Raw genomic sequence first — 26,163 nt, 5'->3', positions numbered from 1 at the left:
AGGATAGGTGATCAACAGCTTGGTCAAAGAAGTAGGTTTTAATGAGTGTCTTCAAGAGGGAGAAAGGTGGAGAGGTTTGGGGGGGAATTCCAGAGCTTCGGGCCTAGACAGCTGATGGCACGGCCGCCAATGGTGGGCCAAAGGGAGTTGGAGATGCACAACAGGCCAGAATTGGAGGAACACAGTGCTCTCAGAGGGTTGTAGGGCTGGAGGAGGTTACAGAGATAGGGAGAGGCGAGACCATGGAGGGAACGGAACACAAGGATGAGAATTTTAAATTTGAGGCATTGGTGGACCGGCAGCCAAAGTAGGCCAAGCGAGCACAGGAGTGATGGGTGAGTGTGGCTTGGTGCGAGTTAGGATACAGGCAGCAGAGTTTTAAAAGGACTTGTGTTATATGATAATACAATAGTAGTGAAATCATTCTACACATTATGTAGAATTAAGCAAGCCACTCTCACCACTTCTGCTCTTGGCTACAGCTCCATACCTAGGCTCAGACCCAGGAACGCCTCTTGTCACCCTGGACCATGTGCTCCCAGTTGACAGATAACAGGATACTGATTCTGCTAAATTCCTGCAGTGTCTTGATTATGGTGTAAGTCAGCACACATAGCTACTTGTTCTCACATGTCATAGGCTTATGATCAGGCCTGTACTTGAGTTGTCAGCTTTTTTGAAGTTGGTGGTCAGTTTTTACTAGTATGCTAGGTTGGGAAATATGTGTGATTGATGCGCTTCTTGCAAATCTTGAATATCACATAAGTCTCTTTATGCTGCAAGGAGACAAATGGGACCACCATCAGTACATAAGCACAGGTATCAATTGGGATATTGTGTCTCCGTTGCATGAATTACAAAACATTTTTATGCAAACAGTATGCACAGACATGTTGATTAAAAATAAGTTACAGATCACAGAATATATATGATCTGTACATACCAGTTGGTCTGCACCTCCCTCCAACCATACTAGGCCCAGCACTTTTGAGAGGCCTGCTCCCTTTTAATGCTGCTGAACACCATTTGGAAATAGTTAATTGCAATGGTCCACTACCTGTGCTATATCTCCCCCACCTGCTATATGCATTTGACCTTTGAATATAGCATGCATTAAGACAGGTTAATTTCAACGATGGAAAATGTTTTCCTGCAGCATTTGCAACAGTGTAACTCATATTAGTCTAATATTTTCATTTGCCCTACCTTCTTTGTTACATCCTTAACATTTTCTTGTTTGCATCTATTTATGATGACTGATACTTAGAACTTCATATCAGTATGTGTGCTTTATCTATAAATTAAGGCAGCCTGATTTTGTATCTACAAATTCATTCATTTCTCTGTGACAACAACAATGCTTTTTGCATCTACCTATAACTAGCAGTATTACATTCATAATATTTGTTCTTTGCTGCTACTTTACAGTAATATTCTTGCCTTAATTTGGAGTTTTAAAAAAAAAGTACAGTACTCCTTCCAGATATTTGTCGAAATTCTGACCCAACTTCTAACTTCTTGCCATGTAGCACGCCTCTTGACAAAGTGTGTAGGCAACCATCTCAGCACAACAAACTCATATTTTCAAGAACATGGCCTCCAAGTTCCAATCAGTAAAAAATGCTTTCTTAATATTTCATACTGCTATTTGCAAAGGATTCAGTTTTGCAGTCCACAGCTCCAATAATTATATTCTCATAATTTAAACTAACTAAAAGTTTTGTGAAGTTTGAGAAGTGTATAATGGGCATCAGTACAGGCATGTTGTGATTGGCCACTCTTCTTTCATTTCTGTTGGTAAAATCACAAGTACCTGCCATTTACGACTGAAAACAGGGTTGTTAAACCTTTTTGAGACTGTCAAGCTATTGAGAAATGTCTGGGATAGATATCTAATAGGAAATGCATGCATATCATAAGCAGCCTCAGATTCAGTGATCAGGACTGATAACAATTATGGTATCACTTAGGGCAATGGTTTTTGTTCTTCTTTTGTCCAACATTGATCATGCAAGATCATGCAAAACCACATGGTTTCAGTTTAAAATTTAAAAAATGAAATGTTACAGAAGAACAATGGGTTAGAATTTCTGCAGGGGTTCTTCTAAGCTCCTGCCGTAATTTTGGTGAAGATTGACGGAAACCCCGCTGTTTACACCATTTCGCTGAGGTTTCCATTGAAACTACGGTGGGAGATCTGGAGAACATTGCAGAAAATCTACCCCAATAACTCTTTCAGCCCAACTATAATTTACAAGTTACAAGATTCAAGAAGATTTAGTTGCATGAATGCATAATCGTTAAAGCTGAAACAACTATTATAATGTTAGGTCACAGGTTATATACCAAATCAGCTTTTAAATATTCTGAAAGTCTATGAATTTTGAAGTGATCATTTGGTTTCATGGGTTTGTATAACAAAATTTTCTTTGCCCAAAAATTAGGTTTTTCCCATAACTATTTCATTTCATCGATAAGGATCCCAGAAGAAACCTCAAGTTATGATGTAAAGCCAGATGAATTTTAAAACACTTGTGCAGCCCCTTTTTTGGTCTCATTTCACTTTTTTCATGGAAAGGACTTTGACATGAGCATGTTAAAATGTGCTTTTAGCAAAAAGCTTGCCGAAACGAGTTAGCTACCCAAGACATCCCCAAGCCGAGCTGTGGATCGATAGCCAGACAAATGGTATTATAATGGAAGATGGGAAGATGTGACACTGAGTCCCAAACAATGGACAATTTAATAGCCATGTTTGGTTATACAGAAACACATTTTCCACCTAGAATTTTGAAATTCTCTGTGGGGACTGTGAGAGAGGCTTTTAAAAATCAGAACGCCGACACCAAGTGACAGTGAAGCCCTTGTGGCTGCAAAGGAAGTGAACCACTGTCCACAGTAGTCAGACATGGTACAGAGAGATTGTGCTTTTAAGCTGAGTTGGATGACCAATTAGAGGGGGCTAGTGTATGTGGAATCTTATTTTTGTAAGAACACACAAACATAAGTTATCGTGATTGAGTCAAGTGGCGGCCCTGGGCGTTCTGCGCCTCAGCAGATTCGGGACCTTCGTCTCCAGACCCAATTCACTCCTTGCTAATCAGTCACGGTGCCTCCATCAGACCACGGTGACAGAAAATGCAGACAGCTCCACGCTGGCAAAACAGAAGAGCACTGCAGTGGTCACCAAGAAGTTCTCACTTCCCAGCAACAAAGGGGAGTTTGTCGTCACAAAACTAGATGAACTGATAAATTGGGCTCGACGGAGTTCTTTGTGGCCCATGACCTTTGGCCTCGCCTGCTGTGCCGTTGAAACGATGCACATGGCAGCGCCCAGGTACGGCATAGTCTTCCGTACCAGTCCTCGGCAGTCGGACGTTATGATCGTGGCTGGTACTCTCACAAACAAAATGGCTCCAGCCCTTCGAAAGGTTTATGATCAGATGCCTGAACCTCGCTATGTGGTCTCCATGGGCAGTTGTGCAAATGGCGGTGGTTATTACCATTACTCCTATGCCGTGGTGAGGGGCTGTGACAGAATTGTGCCAGTAGATATTTATGTCCCAGGCTGCCCACCCACAGCCGAAGCACTTCTGTATGGAATTCTACAGCTGCAGAAGAAAATAAAGAGGGAAAGAAGGATAAGCATTTGGTATCGGAAATAAATGGACGGTATAATTGCAACTAGTATTTATGGAGCTTGTGGATGATGATCTGAGTCTTTGGTGGAGGGGTGAACTCTTTATGTTGTGATATCATATGTAACAATGTCCTATAAACTAATTTTAAAAAGAAAAAAAGTGTCTCAATACCATACTCAATGATCTGTATGTCTTATGTTCTTTATTCCACAGTTGATAAGAAATAGGAGCAGGAGTAGTCCATTCGGACAGATGATCCTGCTCTGCCATACAATAAGATCATGGCTGATGATCTACCTCAACTCCACTTTCCTGCCCTATCCCCATATCCCTTGATTCCCTTAGTGTCCAAAATTCTATTGATCTCAGTCTTGAGTATACTCAATGACTGAGCATCCACAGTCCTATGAGTAGAGAACTTCAAAGATTCACAACCCTCTGAGTGAACAAATTTTTCCCCCTCTCAGTCCTAAATGGCCGACCCCTTATCTTGAGAAGATGGTGTTTATTAATTGAACCAAACGTCATCTCACCTTGTGTTAACTGATCCTTAATCAGGAAGGCTTGGGTGGATGAGGCGGAAGTTTCCACAGTTCACGACTTCCTGGTACCGCAATTCTTACTTAAGTGATCAGTTAGACACCGTCACGTAACGTTACGTTTGGCCCCATAGTAACCAATTGGTCATGTTACATTCTATTTACAGTGGCACCTACTGCTGTAATATCCTTCAGAATTTTTGACCACTCACCATTTTGAATATGAGATTGTTAACACATATCAGTACATATCTACAAAAAGATAAAGAAATGGAGCAAAAGTTTCAAATGCACGTTTGTTCTTGGGTGCCTTAAGTGTTTTAAATAAATTGACTACTATGTATGCTTAAGTATAGATTTTATCTTGCGTGTACTGTATTAAATAACATAAGATAAAGATTGAGTAATGCAATTTTCAGCATTAGCTGAACTGCACTTGCTTCACTGACTTAAATACAATTAATGTGCGCAAGTTCAAATTATAATTAGGTGTTTAATGAACCTATTCAACTGCAAAGGATAGGGCACTGGAGTTCAGCAAACAAGGGGGTATAAACAGATATAATCTCTCAGCTGAATTAGAATTAAGTGTCAGTGTGAACTATTCAAATTTAGGATGTTAATAAAATTACTTTTTACTTAATTAGCAAAAATTCTGTTATCAATTCATTTAAAATATGTCTGTCAGCCTGTTTAGTAAACTTACTGAAAAAGTAACTAACTTTAGAGTTTTGAGAGAAATGGACTTCCCAACAGGAATTTGCTGAATTATGTGAGGTGAAATCCAGCACAGCTGCAGTTCATAAAGAAGCTGCAGCTACCAGCAAATGGAGAATTCACTTTCTTAGCAGCAGTAGCATCACAGGCTGCAAGTATGTATTGCTCGAAAGCGATGCTGCAATGGCCACTGAGAAATTCACAATCAATGACGTGGCTGTGGAGATGCTCCTTCAAGAAGTGGGCCAAAGACGGGCTGCCTTATTTGACAATCATGGGTATCTTTCTCTCAGTACAGCCTTCTGCAATGTGGGAGGAAGTAGCATAAAGGGTCAGTGGCATAAATGATATCCCACATTTAGAGGATGTGGCAGCAGGTGAGAGGGACGTTTGCCAGCCTGAGATAATCCACCAAAGTAGGCTACTCAGAAGGTTTTTTTAAAATACAAATTAGAAATTTATGCATGCCACAGAGTTTCCCCTCAATGCGTTACACTTTGATTAAGGGTGTAAGCACTCGCACAATCTTACAATTCTTTCCTAGCTTCACATTCATATCCATACTGCATACTTTTCTTGGTTTAGTCTCACTCGTGCCTACAGGAAAAAGTTTTTTGCAAGATTACTTTATAATGTATATTTATAACTTCCACTATTTTCTCATTTACTTCTCTTCCTTATAGTTGTACCTCTTGGCTTCCTCTCTGCTGTTTGTGTTCTCTTCACCTTGCTTTTCTTTGCTGTCTGTTCATTTTTCTTTCCTTTCTCTCATTTCAATTTCTGTTTTACATCCCTATATTTGTATCTTTCTATGCTTCCCCATCACTGACACCCTGAGATAACAAACACTTACACAAACAGCAGTCAATATTCTCACAAAAAGTAAGTATTTTTTGCTGAGATTGAAAATTTACAGTTTTCCAGAGTCCTGGAAAAACTAGAAGCAGAATTTGAGGAAAACCTTTCCTGTCCTGGTTTTACATAGAATCTACAGCACAGAAACAGGCCATTCGGCACAAATGGTCCAAACTGGTGTTTTATGCTCCACGAACCTCCTTCCACTCTAATTACCGCTTCTCATCCTGTCCCTGTATCCAACTATTACCTTCTCCTTCATGTATGCATCAAGCCTCCCTTGAACTGCATCAATGCTATCTGCTTCAACCATTCCACACAACAGCAAGGTCTACATTTATCCAAAATTCTTTATTTGATTTGTTAGTAGTGATCTTATATTTATGCCTCCTTGTTCTGGACTCACCCACAAGTGGAAACAATTTCTCCTCCACATCCACCCGACTAAAGTCATGAAGGGGTTCAAAGACCTCTATCAGGTCTCCTCTTTTCCCCAAAAAGAGCTCCAGCGTGCTCAATCTTTCCTGACAGTTGCAACGTCTCAATTCTGGTAACATCCTTGTAAACCTTGTACTTTTGCCAGTGCTTCAATATCCTTTTTGTAGTATGGAGACCAGAGCTATACTGCACACAGTTTTGACTCAGCAACTACATTAAATTTGCAAATGAAGCCATTTTTCATTGCAGTTGCAAGCATAGCAGAATAAAATGTGTCCTCTAGAATTGAAATATAGTATTCTAAATATTCAAAAATGGTTTTTCAAACAGTAACCAACAGCATAATTAAACTCATGAAAAGCGGGGAGAAGTGATTACTTAGGAATCCATTGAGCAAGTTCAATTACTGGAAACTTTAGATGGGATGCCCACGTGGTACAAGTTTTCCAAGCACTGTGTGATGCTTACATTGTGATAGATATGCTGTTGATTATTTCAGTAGATCTATATATAGTAATGAGTAAACATTTCCTATGATAAAAATTCCACAGTTGTCCGTTACATTTCCTGTGCACTAGTAAGTGATGCTATAATAGGACTCTCAATGTTAATTCTGACTTCAAATTCACTCTAAGCTGTCATATCACACTCTGTGCGCTGGAGGCTGCTGATACGATCCTACAGCTTCTGAACAACTGCATCATCTTAAATTGTAAGCATTTTTTTAAAGTTATATTTTTAAGTATTTTCATTTTTAAAAACTAAATCTTAAATTTGTGTTTCCATTCTCTTTGTGCCGTGGCCTAAGATTTGGCGCCCTGCTGCCTCAGCTTCAGCCCAGCATGTCCCCCCACCCACGTAGCATTGCTCCCACCCCATTGGCTGTAGTTATCCCAGTGACCCTTTCTCTGTACAGCCAGATAACTGAGCACTTGAAAGATTAAAACAGAAAGGAAGGAAGGACGGAGGATGCTGTCGGGGCCCATAGCCTTTGCTGTATCCAGTGCACTCAGTCGTTTCTTGGTATTACGTGGAGTGAATCGAATTGGCTGAAGACTGGCTTCTGTGATGGTGGGGATATCGGGAGGAGGCCGAGATGGATCATCCACTCGACACTTCTGGCTAAAGATGGTTGCAAACGCTTCAGCCTTGACTTTTGCACTCACGTGCTGGACTCCGCCATCATTGAGGATGGGGATGTTTGCAGAGCCTCCTCCTCCCGTTAGTTGTTTAATTGTCCACCACCATTCACGACTGGATGTGGCAGGACTGCAGAGCTTTGATCTGATCCGTTGGTTGTGGAATTGCTTAGCTCTGTCTATAGCATTGGGGGATTGCGGACTGGGGATTGTCCCTGGGCTCAGCTACTGACTGGGTGAATTCTCTGAGCCACACACCAGGCAGGGCCCAGAGACAATTCTCAATCTGCACAAACAGCTTCCACTGTTTAGCATGTATGTAGTCCTGAGTTGTAGCTTCACCAGGTTGGCACCTCATTTTTAGGTACGCTTGGTGCTGCTCCTGGCATGCTCTTCTACACTCCTCATTGAACCAGGGTTGATCCCCTGGGCTTGTTGGTAATGGTAGAGTGAGGAATATGTCGGGCCATGAGGTTACAGATCGTGCTGGAATACAAATCTGCTGCTGCTGATGGCCCACAGCGCCTCTTGGATGTCCAGTTTTGAGCTGCTAGATCTGCTCTGAATCTATCCCATTTAGCACGGTGATAGTGCCACACAACACTTTGGATGGTGTCCTCAGTGCGAAGACGGGACTTCGTCTCCACGAGGACTGTGCGGTGGTCACTCCTAAAATACTGTCATGGACAGATGCATCTGTGACGAAGTCAAGTAGGTTTTTCCCTTGTGTTGGTTTGCTCACCACCTGCCGCAGGCCCAGTCTGGCAGCCATGTCCTTCAGGACTCGGCCAGCTTGGTCAGTAATGGTGCTACCGAGCCACTCTTGATGATGGACATTGAAGTCCCCCACCCAGAGTACATTGTGTGCCCTTGCTACCCTCAGTGCTTCTTCCAAGTGGTGCTCAACATGGAGGAGGACTGATTCATCAGCTGAGGGAGGGCGGTAGGTGGTAATCAGCAGGAGGTTTCCTTGCCCATGTTTGACCTGATGCCATGAGACTTCATGGGGTCTGGAGTCAATGTTGAGGACTCCCAGGGCCCCTCCTGACTGTATATCACTGTACCACCACCTTGATGGCGAGTGTGCTACCAAATAAAGCAAATTAACATCTGTGGATAAGTTTCATGATTTTGTTCTCAATTGTTTGATTCTCATGTGTTTGTTAGAAATGTTTTTGCACTATATCCTTGAAGGCCTTCGAGAGGGTGCAGAGGAGATTTACTAGAATGATTCTAGGGATGAGGGGCTTTAGTTACGTGGATAGACTGGAGAAGCTGGGGTTGTTCTCCTTGGAACAGAGACGGTTGTGAGGAGATTTGATAGAGGTATTCAAAATCATGAAGGGTCTAGACAGAGTAGATGGAGAGAAACTGTTCCCATTGGCAGAAGGGTAAGGACCAGAGGACATAGATTTAAGGTGATTGGCAAAAGAACCAAAGGTGACATGAGGAAAAACTTTTTTACACAGCGAGTGGTTAGGATCTGGAATGCACTGCCCAAGGGGGTGGTGGAGGCAGATTCAATCATGGCCCTCAAAAGGGAACTGGATAAGTACTTGAAAGGAAAAAATTTGCAGGTCTATGGGGATCGGGCAGGGGAGTGGGACGAGCTGGATTGCTCTTGCATAGAGCCGGCGTGGACTCGTTAGTAGACCGAATGGCCTCCTTCCGTGCTGTAACCTTTCTATGATTCTATAAACTTGCAATTATATAGCGACTTTTATGTCCTCAGGACGTCCCAAAGTGCTTCACAGCCAATTAAGTACTTTGAGTACCAGTCACTCTGGTAATGTAGGAAAACACAGCAGCCAATATCCACACAGCAAGGTCCCACAAAATGATTGAGACAAATGACCAGATAATCTGTTTCAGTGATGTTGGTTGAGGGAGAACTCTCCTGCTCTTCCCTGAATAGACTCTCCAGTGATCAGCAAGTCATTTGCCGTCAGTTTTTTCCTTGCATAAGCCTATCCTTCTGTTCCCTAGCCACTGACAAGAGGCTGAACCAGACCGTTTGTAATCTTGGTGTCTTATCTGACCCTGAGGTGACCTTCCGACCCCACATCTGCTCCATCACCAAGACCACCTACTTCCATCTCCGTTACAATGCCCATCCCCGCCCCGCTTCAGCTGAAAACCACATCCATGCCTTTGTCACCTCTAGATTCGACTATTCTAATGCTCTCTTAGCCGGCCTCCCATCTTTCACCCTCCATAAATTTGAACTCATCCAAAACCCTGCTGCCCGTATCCTAACTCGTACCAAGTCCCGTTCACCCCTCACCCCTCACCCCCGTGCTCGCTGACCTCCATTGGCTCCCGGTCCGGGAACATCTCTATTTTAAAATTCTTATCCTGGTTTTCAAATCCCTCCATGGCCTCGTCCCTCCCTATCTCTGTAACCTCCTCCAACCTGACAACCCTCTGAGATCTCTGCGCTTCTCCAATTCTGGCCTTTTGCGCATCTCCGATTTTAATCGTTCCACCATTAGCGGCCGTGCCTTCAGCTGCCTAGGCCCTAAGCTCTGGAGTTCCCTCCCTAAACTGCTCCACTTTTCTTTACTCCTTTAAGACGCTCCTTAAAACCTACCTCTTTGACCAAGCTTTTGGTCACATGTCCTAATATCTCCTAATGTGGCTCGGTGTCAAATTTTGTTTGATAATGCTCCTGTGTTTTTCTACGTTAAAGCTGCTATATAAATGCAAGTCCTTGATGTTGTCTGGGCTTGAGCATGAAATTCTACCTGGGCTGGGTTTCTGTAGATTTCCAGCTGTTTTGGACCAGTTCTGTGCTCGTGAGAGAGATACATCAGAGTTGTAGTTTTTCCCCCCTGCTGCTGTACAATTACAATTCCCATTCCCAGTGTACCCATTACCCTCCATGTCAAAAAAGGACCAGGAAGTTGTAGTTCTGGTTGGCAAATTCTGTCTGAGGGCTGCACCATGACTTTTAAAGTTTTCACCCTATTCTTGTGGAAGAACGATATACAAAAAGTGTGCTGTGACAACCAGTGTCACATAGCAACCATATATAAAATTTACAAATAACAGAGGTGCAAGCAGCAAAAAAATGAAATTAAAATAAATTATTTTTCAGTGTTTTGGACGGTTTAAGCCATTAAATAAAACAGTGTTGGTTGCTGAGGTGTACTAATGAAGTACTTTGATGCTGAACTCAGACATTGCCAGGATGAGATCCACGTGAAAACGACCTGTTCATGGTGCTGATCACTGGAGACTCGACAGTGGTAAAGTTCCTGGTCCAAAGCTACACACACTTCAGCAAAAACTACAAACCACTTTTTGGGGTAGGTAAATAGTATTACAAATATCATATCTGTTTAAGGCCTTTCTTTATCAGTCAGATGCAGAATATTTTTTAACCTTGCATTAGTCAGATAATATATTGCTTAAGTAAATTCACTATATTTCAGCTTTGGGTGAACTGCTGTTCAGGGATCATTGTAAATGTTATAAACTGCACTCTAATTCCTGGAACGTCCACGAACAATGCCACAGGAGATCTAAACTAAAAGCCTTGAAAGTTAGTCTGCGAGTATAGTAGGCCAATCCTAAGGCTGGAATAGGAGGGAGAGTTTCCTCAACATGAAAGACTGCTATCAAGTGAACAAAATTGAAATGTTTTAATTTATATCAGTAAAGTTTTTTTTAAAAAAGGGGGAATTTGATAAAAAATTAGAATGCTTTTCTTGTATCGCTCCACACAATAATTATTTCTTATTTCTTACCAATCCTCTAAATATTAAGGAAAATAGACAGCAAACAGATTAACCCTTAGACTTCATTACATTTAAATCTGGCAATACTTTAATGTATTGTAACAGTGGAAACATATCATAATTTTAACAAAGTATCACAAATGCCCTGCGTCGAAGACTTCGAGTAAGTAAAAAATGTCTGATGATAATCCTTAAATATCCATTTATTAAATATATACTTAGAGTGCTGTGATGTAATTAAATTTTTAAATATCACTGTTGTTCCTTGTAATTCTCAGATAAATAATCCAGCATAAATTCCTTAAAATAACTACAATAACATAATATCTAGAACACACCTGTTTGTGAATCCAACTCTTTCTTACTTCTTCACGAGAGGGCAAAGTACACCAGTTGTGTGTCTGTCCCTTTGTCACTTCCAGACTTAACTATTCCTGGATGACCTCCCATCCTCTACACTCCATAAATTTCAGCTAACCCAAACTGTTCTGCCTGTATTCTCTCACATTAAGTCTCATTTGCCCATCGCCCGTTCTTACTGACCAACATTGGCTCCCAGTGCCTCCAATTAAAAATTATTTTCATTTTTAAATCACTTCATAGCCATGCCCCTCCCTATCTCTGAACCTCCTCCAGCCCTACATCCCCCTCCCACCCCACCCCACCCCCAATACTCTCCATTCCTCTGAATCTGGTCTTTCCTCTATCCACTCCTTCCTTCGCCCCATTGGCAGCTGTGCCTTCAGCCGTCTATTTCCCACACAATGGAATTCTCAACTTCTCTCTCTTCCTTTAAGAATTTCCTTACAACCCATTTCTTTGATGAAGCTTTTGGTCACCCCTCCTAATATCACCTTCTTTTGCTTGGCACCACTTTTTTGAACGTGCTTTTATGAAGAGTCTTGGGATGTTTTTCAACATTAAAGATGCTATATAAATGCAAGTTGTTGTTTTTATTCTCGTCTAGGAGGGGGTCAACTCACTTTGCAGGTGATCTGAGCCCATCCACTGAATGCTCAAATAAGGTCAAGACTCTATTTTAACTGTAATTATGAAAATAATGACTATATCCCATAATCTGTTTGAAGTACATCTCCACAATTGAAGAGGAAGTGGTTAGAATTATGCAATACCCTTTAAATATCAGACAACTTTGGCAATTCCACATATTTTATCAGAACTGAGATACCATGAAAACAAACACTGCAATTTCTGCATTGTGAAACTTTATTCAAGGTTATCATCTCAACATAGTACGATGACTTGTTGCACTTTCCAAATATTAAACATCTCAATTTTTTGTCTAATGTCCTAACTGATGTGTATACACAAGACTTTTACTTTCATCTACATTCAACACAATTCAGTACAGAGTGGTTTCCCTCTTGAAGGAATCCTGCCTTTTATTTACTCCTGCCAACTATTTATTGTTGGTCAATGCACAAATTGGTGCAACCCAATTCATTTCACTGCATTAAATTCAGAAATACTAAAATACGTATTCTGTCACAAAATAAGGATAAACAAAAAGTATGTGAAACATATTCACAAGAAACTGCTTCAGGATAAAAATTACCAGCAGTATAAAATGCCAGTAATTTTATTGTTCGGTCACTTCATCACATGACTACATGGACTTTACTAATGTTTTTACTCAATCTTCCCAAAATTATTGGTATATATGTCAAGGATTGATAGATTAATAAAATGTACTCTTTACTCTTACCTTAGTTTTTAGAATTTATCTGATTGTTAAACTCAGAAAACTGACATCAACCAGTGTATGTGCACCTTCAGTAAACAAAGTCATAGGAGTACAAAAGCAAGGAAGTTATGCTAAATCTTTATAAATCAATGGGTAGGCCTTAGCTGGAGTATTGTGCCCAATTCTGAACACCCTCTGTCAAGAGGGCGCAGAGGAGATTTACTAGAATGATCCCAGAGATGAGGGACTTCAGTTATGTGGAGAGACTAGAGGAAGCTGGGATTACGCTCCTTAGAACAGAGAAGGTTAAGGGAAGATTTAATAGAGGTGTTAAAAAGTATGAAGGGTTTTGATGGAGTAACTAAGGAGAAACTGTTCCCACTGGAAGGAAGGTCGGTAACCAGAGGACACAGATTCAAGGTACTTGGCAAAAGAACTAGAGGGAAGATGAGAAGAAATTGAAGATGAAAAGCAAGTTGTTATGATCTGGATTGCACTGCCTGAAAGGGCGGTGGAAGCAGATTCAATAGTAACTTTCAAAAGAGAACTGGATAGAAACTTGAAAAGGAAAAATTTGCAGGGCTATGGGGAGAGAGCAGGGGAGTGGGACTAATTGGATAGTTATTTCAAAGAGCCGGTACAGGCACGATGGGCTGAATGGCCTCCTTCTGTGCTGTAAGATTCTATGATTCTATTCAATTTAATAACTTTTGCTGAATGTGGCTTGCGCTAAGTGCCAGGATATCGAATCAGGCCCACCATATCAAATGAGTTTGACACCTTTGGCATAGACTAAGCCATGAATGAGTCCAACAGCAAAGGAGACCTAATCCTGAATCTCCACATGAACACATCTATTGTTATTTCACAGATGTAATGAGCAAACTCTTTTTCTTATCTTCTTACAAATGTTGAATCAAAGCCATCAAAATGAAAACCATTTACATTAATATTAAAAGTCTTACATCAAGCATGCACTTTCCATTTGTCACATTTACTTCCTTCATGCCTCACGATTTGGTCATTTCTGGCTGCCACGATTTGGTCACAATTACAAGTAGTTGGTCTTTCTAACACCTGTTTTCAACCTTTTTTATGCTTTCCTTCATATAGTAACATCTCAATAGTCTATTCTTCCTATGTCACTAAATCCCTCATTGGTTCTCCTACATGTGTCTCCCAGCTCGGTTTAGACCTGGCTTGCCTGAGCAAATAATACCACTAACTAAAACATTAAGCTTTTTCAAAGTTTTTTTTGGATATAACTAACTCCAATTGATTTAATATAAATGAATCTGACATTTGTTTTCTTCTTCTTCATCTCCATGTTTGTTTGTCTACTGTGGCTCCACATTTAATTAATTCACCTGCACCTGTTTGCGATTTCAGTTTTAAATAATTTTTTTAATACAATCTAACAAATCTTTTAATATGAATTAATCTAAGTTCTTCTTCCTTTCTATGTTTATTTACCTGCAGCTGATGAAAATGCCATTTTCATTTATTTAGTTCATGAACTCATGGGAAGCGTGACCTGTTCCCAATGGCACATTCTCCTTCCTTTCTTTATTTAATTAGTTCATTTACGGGAAGCACAGCCTGCTCCATGCTTATTGATGTTCTTTTATACTTCTTTGACTGAAGAACTGAAGGCTGCTTTTGTTTTATTAATTTGGGAGAATGCATCAGATGATCGCTGCTTTTATTTTAGTTAATGATTTGGGGAAGCTTGTGGAGCCTGTTGCTAAATGTCTGACCTGATTGTCGCTGCTTTTCTTGAATACATTTTGGGAGAAACCCATTCTATTGAATGGTTTTGATTTATTTAATAAATCTGGTGAAGCTCTCTGAGTTAAATTGCCAATACAATTGCAATTAACTGGCCACTGCTTTTATATTTAACATAAATAAGTCTAAAATGGAAACCCGCTACATGGCCAACCAAACTTCTTTTATTCAATTCATAAATTTTGGAGGAAGTCCATTGTATTTAATGGCCATTCTTCTTCTTTCATTAATAAAAATATTGGAGAAAACCTGCTGGATTTTATAGCCAACTATTTTATTTGGTTAATAAATTTGGAGGAACCCGTTGCATTTAATGCCCATTGTCCTTATTTAGTTAACAACTGGGGAATTTTTTTTTCTATTGACATACTGCAACTATTCATGGGAACAGTATTTTGTTCCATAACAATTTTCCATTTTTGCCACTGTTGGTTGAAGGACAGATAAGGGAGATCTGCTAATCTATACTATAAACATCATTGGGCCAGATCTTGCTGGAGCGGGGCATCTCGTGACATACGCAGTTAAGACTTTTTCCTGCACCCTTAAGCTCAAAATCTTTTATCGCTGTATCTTGCTGGAAGTGCGAGCTTATAATGGCTTGGCGAGGGTAACGGGGCATCTAGGACCTTAATGAACAGCAGGACCAACAGTGGATCTCTTTAACCAATGAGATTTAAGGATTGAGAAAGAAACAGGAATGACGGACAAGGAGGGTGGATTCGAGTAGGTGAATTAGAGTCAAATCAGGTACAGAAAGAGAAATGAAAAGTAGGAAAGAAAGAGAGAAAAAAAGACAAAAAGTTAGAATTTTTTTCAAAAATTTGACATTTTTAAAATCTCTAACAACAATTTACTACATGCAGGAATGAGATTGAACAGTTTAAATTGTTCCCTTTCTGGGTCAGAGAGGTTGCATTAACAATTATCACATATTTAAAAAAGGTACTTATGCTGTTAAGTTCCAGCCCTAACTTTCTGCGGTCAGTTTAATGGGCAATTAATCTGCAAATCCAGTAAGTTCTTAAAAATAATGGGGAGGCTAAGGGTGAGATGCCGTTTGTGCAAAGCAAATGGCGGAGCAGCGGAAATCGACCAGCATGTTCTGGAGATTCTCAACTCACGGCATGTCTCTTAATCCCTGAACCTTTTGGCCGATTTGCACAATAATAGCGTGTCACTTACACGCAGTTATTTTCCCAGCAAGATGGCCCAATATATATTGGGATCAAAGTGAATTAGGTAAAATAAGCCACTTGTGACATGGCTCACACAAGCTAGTCACACCTAAGGCACTCGTGAGCTATGCAGCCAAATGCACTTGGTTGTTTACTAGACTGATTTCTATGTGTAAAGATAAAACATGCTTGATATCAAAAAACTATAGAAAACACAGATATACTTCAATATGAACTAATTTTTGCACAAATTTCAGTTGCTTAATCGAAATACACCATTCTTTCAATTGGCATCATAAGAATTGTTAAAATGAATTTCCACAAGAACCACATCCTGAGCAATCCTCAGGTAATACAGTGGCCTTTGTTTTGCACCTGTGCACTACATAATTTCCAATGGATAATGGCACAATTGAGGCCCTGTAGCTTTGTAATGAAATATTCCAGTCATCTTCCATTACTATTTGTTCCAATGCGGAGCAATTCTCCAAAACTTACTGCAAACATTCTTCAAGGTTTACCAAAATCAGCATAACCACATTGTTGATGGCTACTTCATTTAATCTCAAGTGAGACACAAATATATTCATTTTATATTGATCACTTGCTCAGCTGCAGCAAAAACTAACTATATCACATTACCAATGAACTTCACTTGCAAGCATGGCAGCTCAATTAATGCAGGCTTATCACTGTGTACACATACTTTTTGACTGGATGTGGTACACATTGTAATCTTAATTCTATTTTTTCTGTATTTAATTTAACTTGTTGCATAGTATTAAGGCACATATAAGTTTCTTCACAAAAATCTACTGCTGGAAGCCATTTAAAATCAAACAGGATTTCTCAGTTTGAAGTCTCACTCCAAAAAAGTCAGTGTCACACTTCATCCAGTGATATTTAGATAGGACATGTGGTGTAGATGTCTTACAAAACCTTGCCAATGGTAATGGTGAGAATTTTTCCTCCCCCAATGGAAAGAAATTTATTAACTGCATCAATAGGTCACTTACCTTGTAAGCTCCTCTTTATTCTTCGATTGATATGTACTGTAAGGAGTAAGTGTAGCCTAATGTGATTTTCACCTGAATCAGTGTTTAGCATGCACATAAAAATGTAATCATGGCACTGCAGGTAGTTGGTGCAGGATATGATTTTCAACTTTCGCATCATATAAAGTCCCAGAATCTGCACCATTGCATTAGTTCATTTTTACCTAAAGTTAAACTGAAATTAAGTGTTAACTCCTAACCTACACCCTTGTAAGCCCTGAGGGGGTGAATGGGTAGGATTACAGTATGTACAGGATTCATATCATTCAAAAAAAAACAGTACAAGGTAGGTAATCTATGTTTCTTCTTCATTCAAGCATCCTCCATACACTATAGCAGTAAACCAAAGTAGTATGATTTTGCAAGAGGGAAGAGAATGAATGACACGTTATCTGCCCTCTGGGCTTCTTTCCTGCAAGATGGCTTAACACTACAGAATGGACTCAACCACCCAATTAACTATTCACTGCTTGGTCACTACAGAAAACAACTATTCTTTGCACAACAGAAAACAATGAGCGTCGACACTTATCAAAATTGCTTCAAATGCAAGGTATAGTAACCAAGGCCTCTCTAGTCTTGACAAAGTGGAAGCTATGATACTACTTCCAACTAGTGTGGCAACAGAGAAACAATGTGACCGTAATTTATTTGTCCAAATGAATGTGCCTGGTGATTTTAGTAGGAACTCTGAGTGAGTTCCTTCCTAAATGCTATCCAATGAGAATGCCAAATCAAATATGGCTTTACTACAGAAGGGACTTGCAGTGCATTAATACAAAAGCTGGCCGTTGCCTGGAGAGGCTAACACCCCCAAATCCTGAAATTTTCTTCTATAAATATGTCAAGAGAAAAAGATTAGTGAAGACAAATGTAGGTCCCTTACACAGTCAGAAATGGGGGAAATTGTAATGGGGAACAAAGAAATGGCAGAACAATTAAACACATACTTTGGTTCTGTCTTCACAAAAGGAGGACACAAATAACCTCCCGGAAATGTTAGGGAACCAAGGGTCTAGCGAGAGGGAAGAACTGAGGGAAATCAGTATTAGTAAAAAAAGTGCTAGGGAAATTAATGGGGCTAAAGGCTGACAAATCCCCAGGGCCTGTTAATCTACATCCCAGAGTACGAAAGGAAGTGGCTCTGGAAATAGCAGATGCATTGGTGACCATCTTCCAAAATTCTATAGACTCTGGAACAGTTCCTACAGATTGGAGGGTGGCAAATGTAATCCCACTATTTAAAAAAGGAAGGAGAAAAAACAGGGAATTACAGACCAGTTAGCCTAACATCAGTAGTGGGGAAAATGCTGGAGTCTATTATAAAGGATGTGATAACAGAACACTTGGAAGGCATCAACGGGATTGGACAAAGTCAGCATGGGTTTATGAAAGGGAAATCATGCTTAACAAATCAACTGGAGTTTTTTGAGGAGGTAGATAGGGGAGAACCAGTGGTGTGTTTGGATTTTCAGAAGGCTTTTGATAAGGTCCCACACAAGAGGTTAGTGTGCAAAATTAAAGCATTGGGGGAATATACTGGCATGGATTGAGAATTGGTTGACAGACAGGAAACAGAGAGTAGGAATAAATGGGTCTTTTTCCGGGTGGCAGGCAGTGACAAGTGGGGTACCGCAGGGATCAGTGCTTGGGCCCCAGCTATTCACAATATAGATCAATAATTTGGATGAGGGAATGGAATGTAACATTTCCAAGTTTGCAGACAACACAAAGCTGGGGTGGAATGTGAGCTGTGAGGAGGATGCAAAGAAGCTCCAATATGATTTAGATAAGTTGGGTGAGTGGGCAAGAACATGGCAGATGCAGTATTACATGTGAGGTTATCCACTTTGGTTGTAAAAACAGAAAGACAGATTATTATCTGAATGGTGATAGATTGGGAAAAGTGGAGGTGTAACGAGACCTGGGTGTCCTTGTACACCAGTCACTGAAAGCGAGCATTCAGGTGCAGCAAGCAGTTAGGAAGGCGAATGGTATGTTGGCTTTCATTACAAGTGGATTTGAGTACAGGAGCAGGGATGTCTTACTGCAGTTGTACAGGGCCTTGGTGAAACCACATCTGGAGTATTGTGTGCAGTTTTGGTCTCCTTATCTGAGGAAGGATGTCCTTGCCATGGAGGGAGTGCAATGAAGGTTTACCAGACTGATTCCTGGGATGGCAGGACTGACGTATAAGGAGAGATTGGGTCGACTAGGCTTATATTCACTAGAGTTTAGAAGAATGAGAGGTGATCTCATCGAAACATATACAATTCTAACAGGACTAGACAGATTAGATGCAGGGAGGATGTTCCCGATGGCTGGGGAGTCCAGAACCAGGGGTCACAGTCTCTCAGGATATAGGGTATGCCATTTAGAACCGTGATGAGGAGAAATTTCTTCACTCAGAGGGTGGTGAACCTGTGGAATTCTCTACGGCAGTGGAGGCCAAGTAATTAGATGTATTCAAGAAGGAGATAGATATATTTCTTAATGCTAAAGGGATTAAAGGATATGGGGAAAAAGCGGGAACAGGGTACTGAGTTAGACAATCAGCCATGATCATTTTGAATGGCGGAGCAGGCCCGAATGGCCTACACTTGCTCCTATTTTCTATGTTTCTATGAACCACGTTCATGTGGATGTTCCACTCGTGAGAGTGAATGTGGAGATAACTGACAGCATTTGTTGCTATGTTGATTACTTATGCTGAGTGTTGAGCCAAGAACTTTTCTTTGTGACTCAAGATGCCAATGGGCTGGCTGGACCATATATTAACATATGGATCATTGGTGAGATGTTGATTAAAAGGGACAAGCTGCATGCTGAGATGCGCTGCGATCAGGCAGATACTTTGTCAAACTCTGGATGCTGAGGAGAAGCCAAATGGTTTTGTCCCTTGGAGTGGAACCTGAAAAATTGTTGATGACTCTCTCATATGAAAATAGGCATGTTTTAGGGCCACCAGCCGGTGCTCTGGGCATACTGTCCAATTAATCAAGGGCAGTGTGACCATCTTGAATTTTTGCTACTTTAAGAACTTGTTTAAAATCTGGTATTGGACAGAATTCTCCATGTTTTTCCTTGAACTCTGAACAATAGAAGTCTTTTCTCCTGCTTGGGGTGAGCCTGTTGCAATCTTTCAGCTGAACGAGGAGTGCTCTTAAAGGGGATCCTGCTTTTCATAGACATTCCTAATTATTTGCAAGTGCTTCTTAAAAGATTCTAGATATTCCAAAACATTTCCACCAACATTATAGTTTCTGTCAATGGATAGCTGTAGAAGATGCTGCTGTGATTCCCCGAACGTGATGTTAAAAATAGCCATGTCATTTTGTGAAGTAAGATGACAATTTACCTTGCACCTTATTCCCAAGTCCAATAAATGGACTTCTGCCTGCTGTATAGTGCATTCGTGTGGACAGGCTGAAGTATCCCAGTGTGTTAACGAGAGATCCAACATGAGGATGAGAGAATGCAATCATATTAGTCAAGAAAAAGAAACCTGCGCATTGGTGAGGTTCTAGGACTTTATATGCCATGGAAGATGACCAAATGTGACACTGCATTTTATATGAAGGTACGAAGCATGTAGTTTCCCCAGATTCAATTAAGGCCTTACCACCAATGATGTATGAAGGATGCTTAAATGAATTAGGATCATGACAGTTTCTTTTTAGATGCTTACTTAAGTATCTCAGAGCCTAATGTGGCTTTAGTTTGTGGTGTGGTGGCATAGTCCACCACAGAGCAGTGGGACACATGTTGGACCTCCTACACTGAATCTAAAGTGGATTGCTTTGGGGGAGACACGGAGCAAAAATGTGGGTCTCTTTGCCGCAACCCTGGAAATAAATGTTAAGAAACATTCCCAGGCTACGCGTGTCCTCCGCCTCCTTGAAGTCAGTTTAGAATGGCATTAGTGGATACCTAGGATCAGTTTGGCTGCCAACCCTTACTGTTGCAGTTGGTGTGCAACCCAGGGATCAGGAAGAAAGGCAAGCAAACAAAACATAATTTTCTCTAAGCTTTCCTATGCTCCCAGTAAAACCACCAGGATCAATTTTTGAAGATATCTTGATAATTTAATATCTTGTTACAATTTCTCTGGCTGAACTTTGCTGTTATACCACTGATCAATAATTTTAAAAAATGTATTGTCACAAACAGGTTTCCATAAGCATTTTCTGTACCATACCATTTTATAGTTCCTATCAGCACTTCTGAAGTACACAGAGATTCAATAACTAGTGAAATTCTTTCATTGGACTAAGCAAGTTTAGGAATAGACTTATGGGGGTAAATTTTAACATACCGGCAGGAATTCAGTGGTGGGTGGGGGGGGGGGGGGTCAATACGCATGTGGGAAACCTGGAAAAATTTTGCATGCATTGTCTCGAGCAATCACGACTCAATTGAAAGCCTTTAACGTGACTTCATGTCTCCAAGCTGCACAGTGGGCGTACTACGCACCTGAATGACGTGCTCAGAATTGGGGTATTTAAAAGGGCCATTGCAAGCTGGATTTTGAGGGAGAAGGGGGTAATTTAACGAGATGGAGCGACAAAGGACAAGGCCAGCACCCCGTTTCAGTGACTCATCTCTTGAGTTGCTACTAGCCGGTGTGAGGAGCTGGAGGGTCACACTGTCCCTGGGTGATAGGAGGAAGCATCCTACCTCTGCCACCAAGACCTGGCTCGAGGTGACAGAGGAGCTGAACAGTAGGACCACCATCTCAAGGATGTGGGTGCAGTGGAGGAAGTGCTTTAATAACCTAACTAGGTCAGGAAAAGTGAGAAGAGAGTACAGTTACTGATTCACCTACATTCTGTGGTGCACATTACCCCCCCACCCCACCAGCACTCTGTCCTGCCAAGGCCTATTCCATCACATCAGTCCTCACACCCACTTAAGGCTCATTATCAACTTACCTTCACTTTCTGTGCACTTCCTCACCTCCCCATTTGTGATCCCACCATTTCCACTCACCCCAATCCCGATGCAATGTCATGAATCTGTCTGATACTCACCTACTAATGCATCTGTTTCATTGCCAGCCTCACCCAGAGCAATGCATCCATCGGGTGACCCCGTTACCCTCACTCAATCATACGTCTGTTCTTTCTCCCCTTGTAGGAGAAGAAAGCGCAAAATGCGCGGGAGAGAAGTAGGACTGGAGGGGGGCTACCACAAATAATGGCCCTGACAAAAGCGGAGGAGCCGCATGGTCGAATACCTGGCTGTCGGAGATGCCGAAACTGACACCCCGCAAATGTCTCGTGACAGAACTTTAACATCCTTCACACACATCATGAATTGATGTTATCAATGGTTGACCTGTTGCACACCTCAGTATGCTCATCGCAAAATAAATTCTGCAATGATTCTCAATATTGCTTTATGTTCTCTTCCAGGGCCTTCAAGGATTGCTGAAGCAGCACACAATGTGGACAAGGGCGATTCCTCAGAGGAGTCATATGCCTCTGAGGGCGCACCATCACATCATATCCAGCCATGCACCAGCACAGATGCTCACGCCTCGGTGACGCCTGTTAGACAGTTAGTTGGGTTGTCACCTGGTGATTCACCACTCACAAGTAAGCACGAGCAGACACTGGTGGCAGGGGTGGCTGTGGAGAGCCCGCCTCAGGGGGCGCACTCCTCCCAGATGCTGAACCCCGGGTGCTATCGTTGAGAAGGAGAATGATAGAGGTACAGCTGCACCTTTGCAAGGTACTGGAAGACGTGCCATGCACACTCTCCACAATAGCGGAGAGGATGGCGGAGTCCATCTCCAGTATTAGTGGAATGGTGGTGCAGCTAAGTGCGGGAATGTCTGCGAAGGAAAAAATGGCAGCCTTGATTGAGCTTCAAGCATGGCTCACAAACTAATCCATTCAGGCCATGACAATGGCCGTGCGGATTCAGGGTGCCAACTTTTCTGCCACCTTAACCAGGCAGACAGATACTTCAGCTGTGTCCTTACAACACGTCACAGATGTACTCCAAGCTATTGTCCAGCAGAGTGGTAGGAGTGATGTGGCAGTGGCCCTGGAGAGGAATGATGGCGAAACAGGATATGGAAGTGGGGACTCCACACAAAATGTTCCTACGTCTCAACCGTTGCCCCCCTCTCAACCAGGACCTGCAATGCTGCCTCATTCCCGATGGCTGAGTCTGCCCCAGCACAGGTGCAGGTGAAGCAGTATTTGGCGGAGCCCTCACGGGTTCCAAAACCCAGAGGGCGTAGACCGAGAGCATCTCAGCAGTCAAGGCAGGGACCTGAGCACCCTGCCAATACCGATGCTCAAACCACAGCGGATGCACTACCTAGAAGCAGTAGGAAGAGGAAGGCGAAGGTATTATAATCACCAAGGGTATGAACAAGGGTGTCTGACTAAATGTCACGTTTTTCATTTATATTTGTTCCTTCGTACATTCACATTAAATGTGATAATTGTCACCACCACTGCCACATCTTGTCCATTCTTTTGTGAAAGCACCCTTGCAAGTGCTTCATCATGAAAGCCAAGACTTCATGCCACCCACTGGGCGTGTTTACAACGGGTATATGTATGGTTGAAGGACTGTTTTGTGCAAGTTGGTGAGGGGGGGGGGGGGGTGGGGGAAAGAGAGGGGGTTTGGTGGTTATTCCAGGCGGTCTGAGTACTTCACTATCATATCAGATATGAGTGACTCCCTGGCATCACGAGCAGCCATGTGTGCCCCTGCTCTGCCGATGAGTTGCCCATCTTCGTCCTCCTCCTCGTTGCCAGCAGATGCAGCTGCTTCATGAAAGCATGGGAGCTCCACCACCTGTAACCCTCTCTGTTGAGCGATGTTGTGCAGGACGCAACAAACAATTATTATTCTGCGCACCCACACCAGTGAGTACTGAAGGGATCCCCCTGATCGATCCAGGCACCTGAAGTGCACCTTGAGCATTCCAATGGCTTGTTCAATGACAGGCCTGCTGGTGATGTCATTGTCATTGTACCACTGCTGTGCCTCGTTGGTGGGGTTTCTCACAGGTGTCATGAGCCACATCTGCAAGGGGTATCCCTTGTCTCCAAGGAGCCAGCGCTCAAGTTTGTCTTGTGCGTGGAAGAGGGCCGGGATGTTGGACTCGTGCAAAATGAAGGAATCATGGCAGCTGCCAGGGAATTTGGCACACACCTGCAGAAACCTCTTCCGGTGGTCACAAACCAGCTGCGCACTGATGGCGTGATATCCCTCTCGGATGCTGAGAAGTCCTAGCTCATGTGCAGGTCCTCGAGTTGCTACGTGTGTGCAATCAATTGTGCCCTGCACCCGTGGGAAGTGAGCCAGAGAATGGAAACCTACTGCCCTCTCAGTCTGGCTGATGTCATCGCAGGAGATGGTGACGTAGTCGGATGCCCTGGCAAACAAGCCATCCATGACCTGTCGTATACACTTATGCGCAGACGACTGAGACACCCTGGAGATGTCACCGGTGGCACGCTGGAAGGATCCAGAGGTGAAGAAATTGAGAACGGTGGTGACTTTAACTGCGACGGGCAACGCGTGGCAACCAGGCACAGCAGAGAGCAGCTCTGCATGAAGGAGCATGCATGTGTCTGCGACCACCTGGCAACTCAATCTGAGCCTGCGTAGGCACTGATCCTCAGAGAGGTCCAGGAAGCTCAGATTCTGCCTGTAGACCCTCTCACGTGGGTAGTGCCTCCTGCGACATCAGCCCCTCCGTTGGTTCCCTCTCTACACTTCTGCAGGTCCTCGTGGCGCACTTCTGTCTTGTGTACCTGCAACTCCCAGAAATGCACACCATGCCTGCCGCAGATAGTGATGTGCCTCCTCCTCAGATGTACTGTTGAATAAATCCATTGCACCCCCCCATCCTGATGTTACCAGGTTGAGGGGATCCAAAATGTAGGTAAATATGTCTGAACACAAGAATTCAGAATGTGAACCAAGAAATCTTAGTCTAAACATAAAGAACTCCATGTTGTTTAGCAACAGTGAAATAATTTTATGACCATATAAAAATATTAATTCTCAGGATATGGGAGGCACTGGCAAGGCCAGCATTTATTGCTGATCCCTAGTTACCCTTGAGAGAGTGTTTGACCTTCTTCTTGAACCGTGGTGAAGGTACTCTCATAATGCTATTAGGCAGGTAGTCCCTGGATTTTGATCCAGTGGCGATGAAGGAACAGCGAAATCAGGATCAGGATTGTGTATGACTTGGAGGGAAACTTGTAGGTGATGATGTTCCTGTCCCTCTAGGTGAAGGTCACAGCAAACTGACCACATCACCGTGGTACAGGAAGCCATTCAAGTGGAGGGAGTAAAAAGGAAGGAGGTTGTAGTAGGAGGCAGTATAGTTAGGGGGATAGACACTGTTCTCTGCAGCCAGGAGCATGAGTCCCGAAGGCTACTTTGCCTACCCGGTGCCAGGGTTAAGGACATCTCCTCCGGGCTGGAGAAGAACTTGGAGTGGGAGGGGGAAGATCCAGTTGTCGTGGTCCACGTAGGTACCAATGACATAGGTAGGACTAAGAAAAAGGTTCTGCTGAGAGAGTTTGAGCAGCTAGGGACTAAATTAAAAAGCAGAACCACAAAGGCAATAATCTCTGGATTATTACCTGAGCCACGAGCAAATTGGCATAGGGTCAATAGGATCAGGGAGGTGAATGCGTGGCTCAAAGATTGGTGGGGAGAAGTGGGTTTCGATTCGTGGGGCACTGGCACCAGTACTGGGGAAAGAGAGAGCTGTTCCGTTGGGACGGACTACACCTGAACCATGCTGGGACTAGAGTTCTAGCAAATCGAATAACTAGGGAGGTAGGTAGGGCTTTAAACTAAATAAGAGGGTGGGAGGGGGAGGGTCCTGGTGGAGAAAAATCTGGAATGCTAAAAAGAAAAGACAAAGAAGCAGTGCAGGAAAGTGATTGGGGTAAGAATAACCAGATTGTGTCAGGAAGGGACAGAGTGTACAAACAAAAGACAACAAATAGGGTCCGGGTAAGAAAAAATGGTAATAAGGCAAATAGGGCCATAGTACAAAAAAATGTTAAGATGTCTAAAAATGTTAAAAAGACAAATCTAAAGGCACTGTATCTGAATGCACGAAGCATTCGTTATAAGGTAGATGAATTAACAGCGCATAGAGATGTAAACGGATACGATATAATAGCAATTACAGAGACATGGCTGTAGGGTGACCAAGGCTGGGAGCTGAATATCCAAGGGTATTCGATATTTAGGAAGGACAGGCAAAAAGGAAAAGAAGGTGGGGTGGCGTTGTTAGTAGAGGGTGAAATCAGAGCAATAGTGAGAAAGGATATTGGCTCACAAAATCAAGATGTAGAATCAGTCTGGGTGGAGTT

General features: G+C 42.3%; 2 protein-coding genes across 7 annotated transcripts in view; one reads left to right on the top strand and one right to left on the bottom strand.

Moving 5' to 3' along the window:
- The window catches only part of LOC137323649 (RNA-binding motif, single-stranded-interacting protein 1-like), a 506,296-nt gene that overhangs the window by 269,425 nt on the left and 210,708 nt on the right, over positions 1-26,163 (bottom strand). The gene's annotated exons all lie outside the window — the stretch shown is intronic.
- Positions 243-3,731, top strand: LOC137323422 (NADH-quinone oxidoreductase subunit B-like). The gene is made up of 2 exons (XM_067986896.1): positions 243-307; positions 3,023-3,731. The coding sequence occupies exons 1-2, from the start codon at positions 243-245 to the stop codon at positions 3,663-3,665; spliced, it is 708 nt and encodes a 235-aa protein (XP_067842997.1). The 3' UTR covers positions 3,666-3,731.

The sequence above is a fragment of the Heptranchias perlo genome, chromosome 7 (genome assembly GCF_035084215.1).
Source record: "Heptranchias perlo isolate sHepPer1 chromosome 7, sHepPer1.hap1, whole genome shotgun sequence".
NCBI lineage: Eukaryota > Metazoa > Chordata > Chondrichthyes > Hexanchiformes > Hexanchidae > Heptranchias > Heptranchias perlo.
This window is presented reverse-complemented; position numbering and strand designations above follow the sequence as displayed.

Coding starts and splice junctions, on each gene's coding strand:
- LOC137323422 (XM_067986896.1), top strand. CDS start 243: ATGGAGGGAACGGAACACAAGGATGAGAATTTTAAATTTGAGGCATTG. Junction 308..3,022: donor TTGGTGGACCGGCAGCCAAA/GTAGGCCAAGCG, acceptor ATCGTGATTGAG/TCAAGTGGCGGCCCTGGGCG.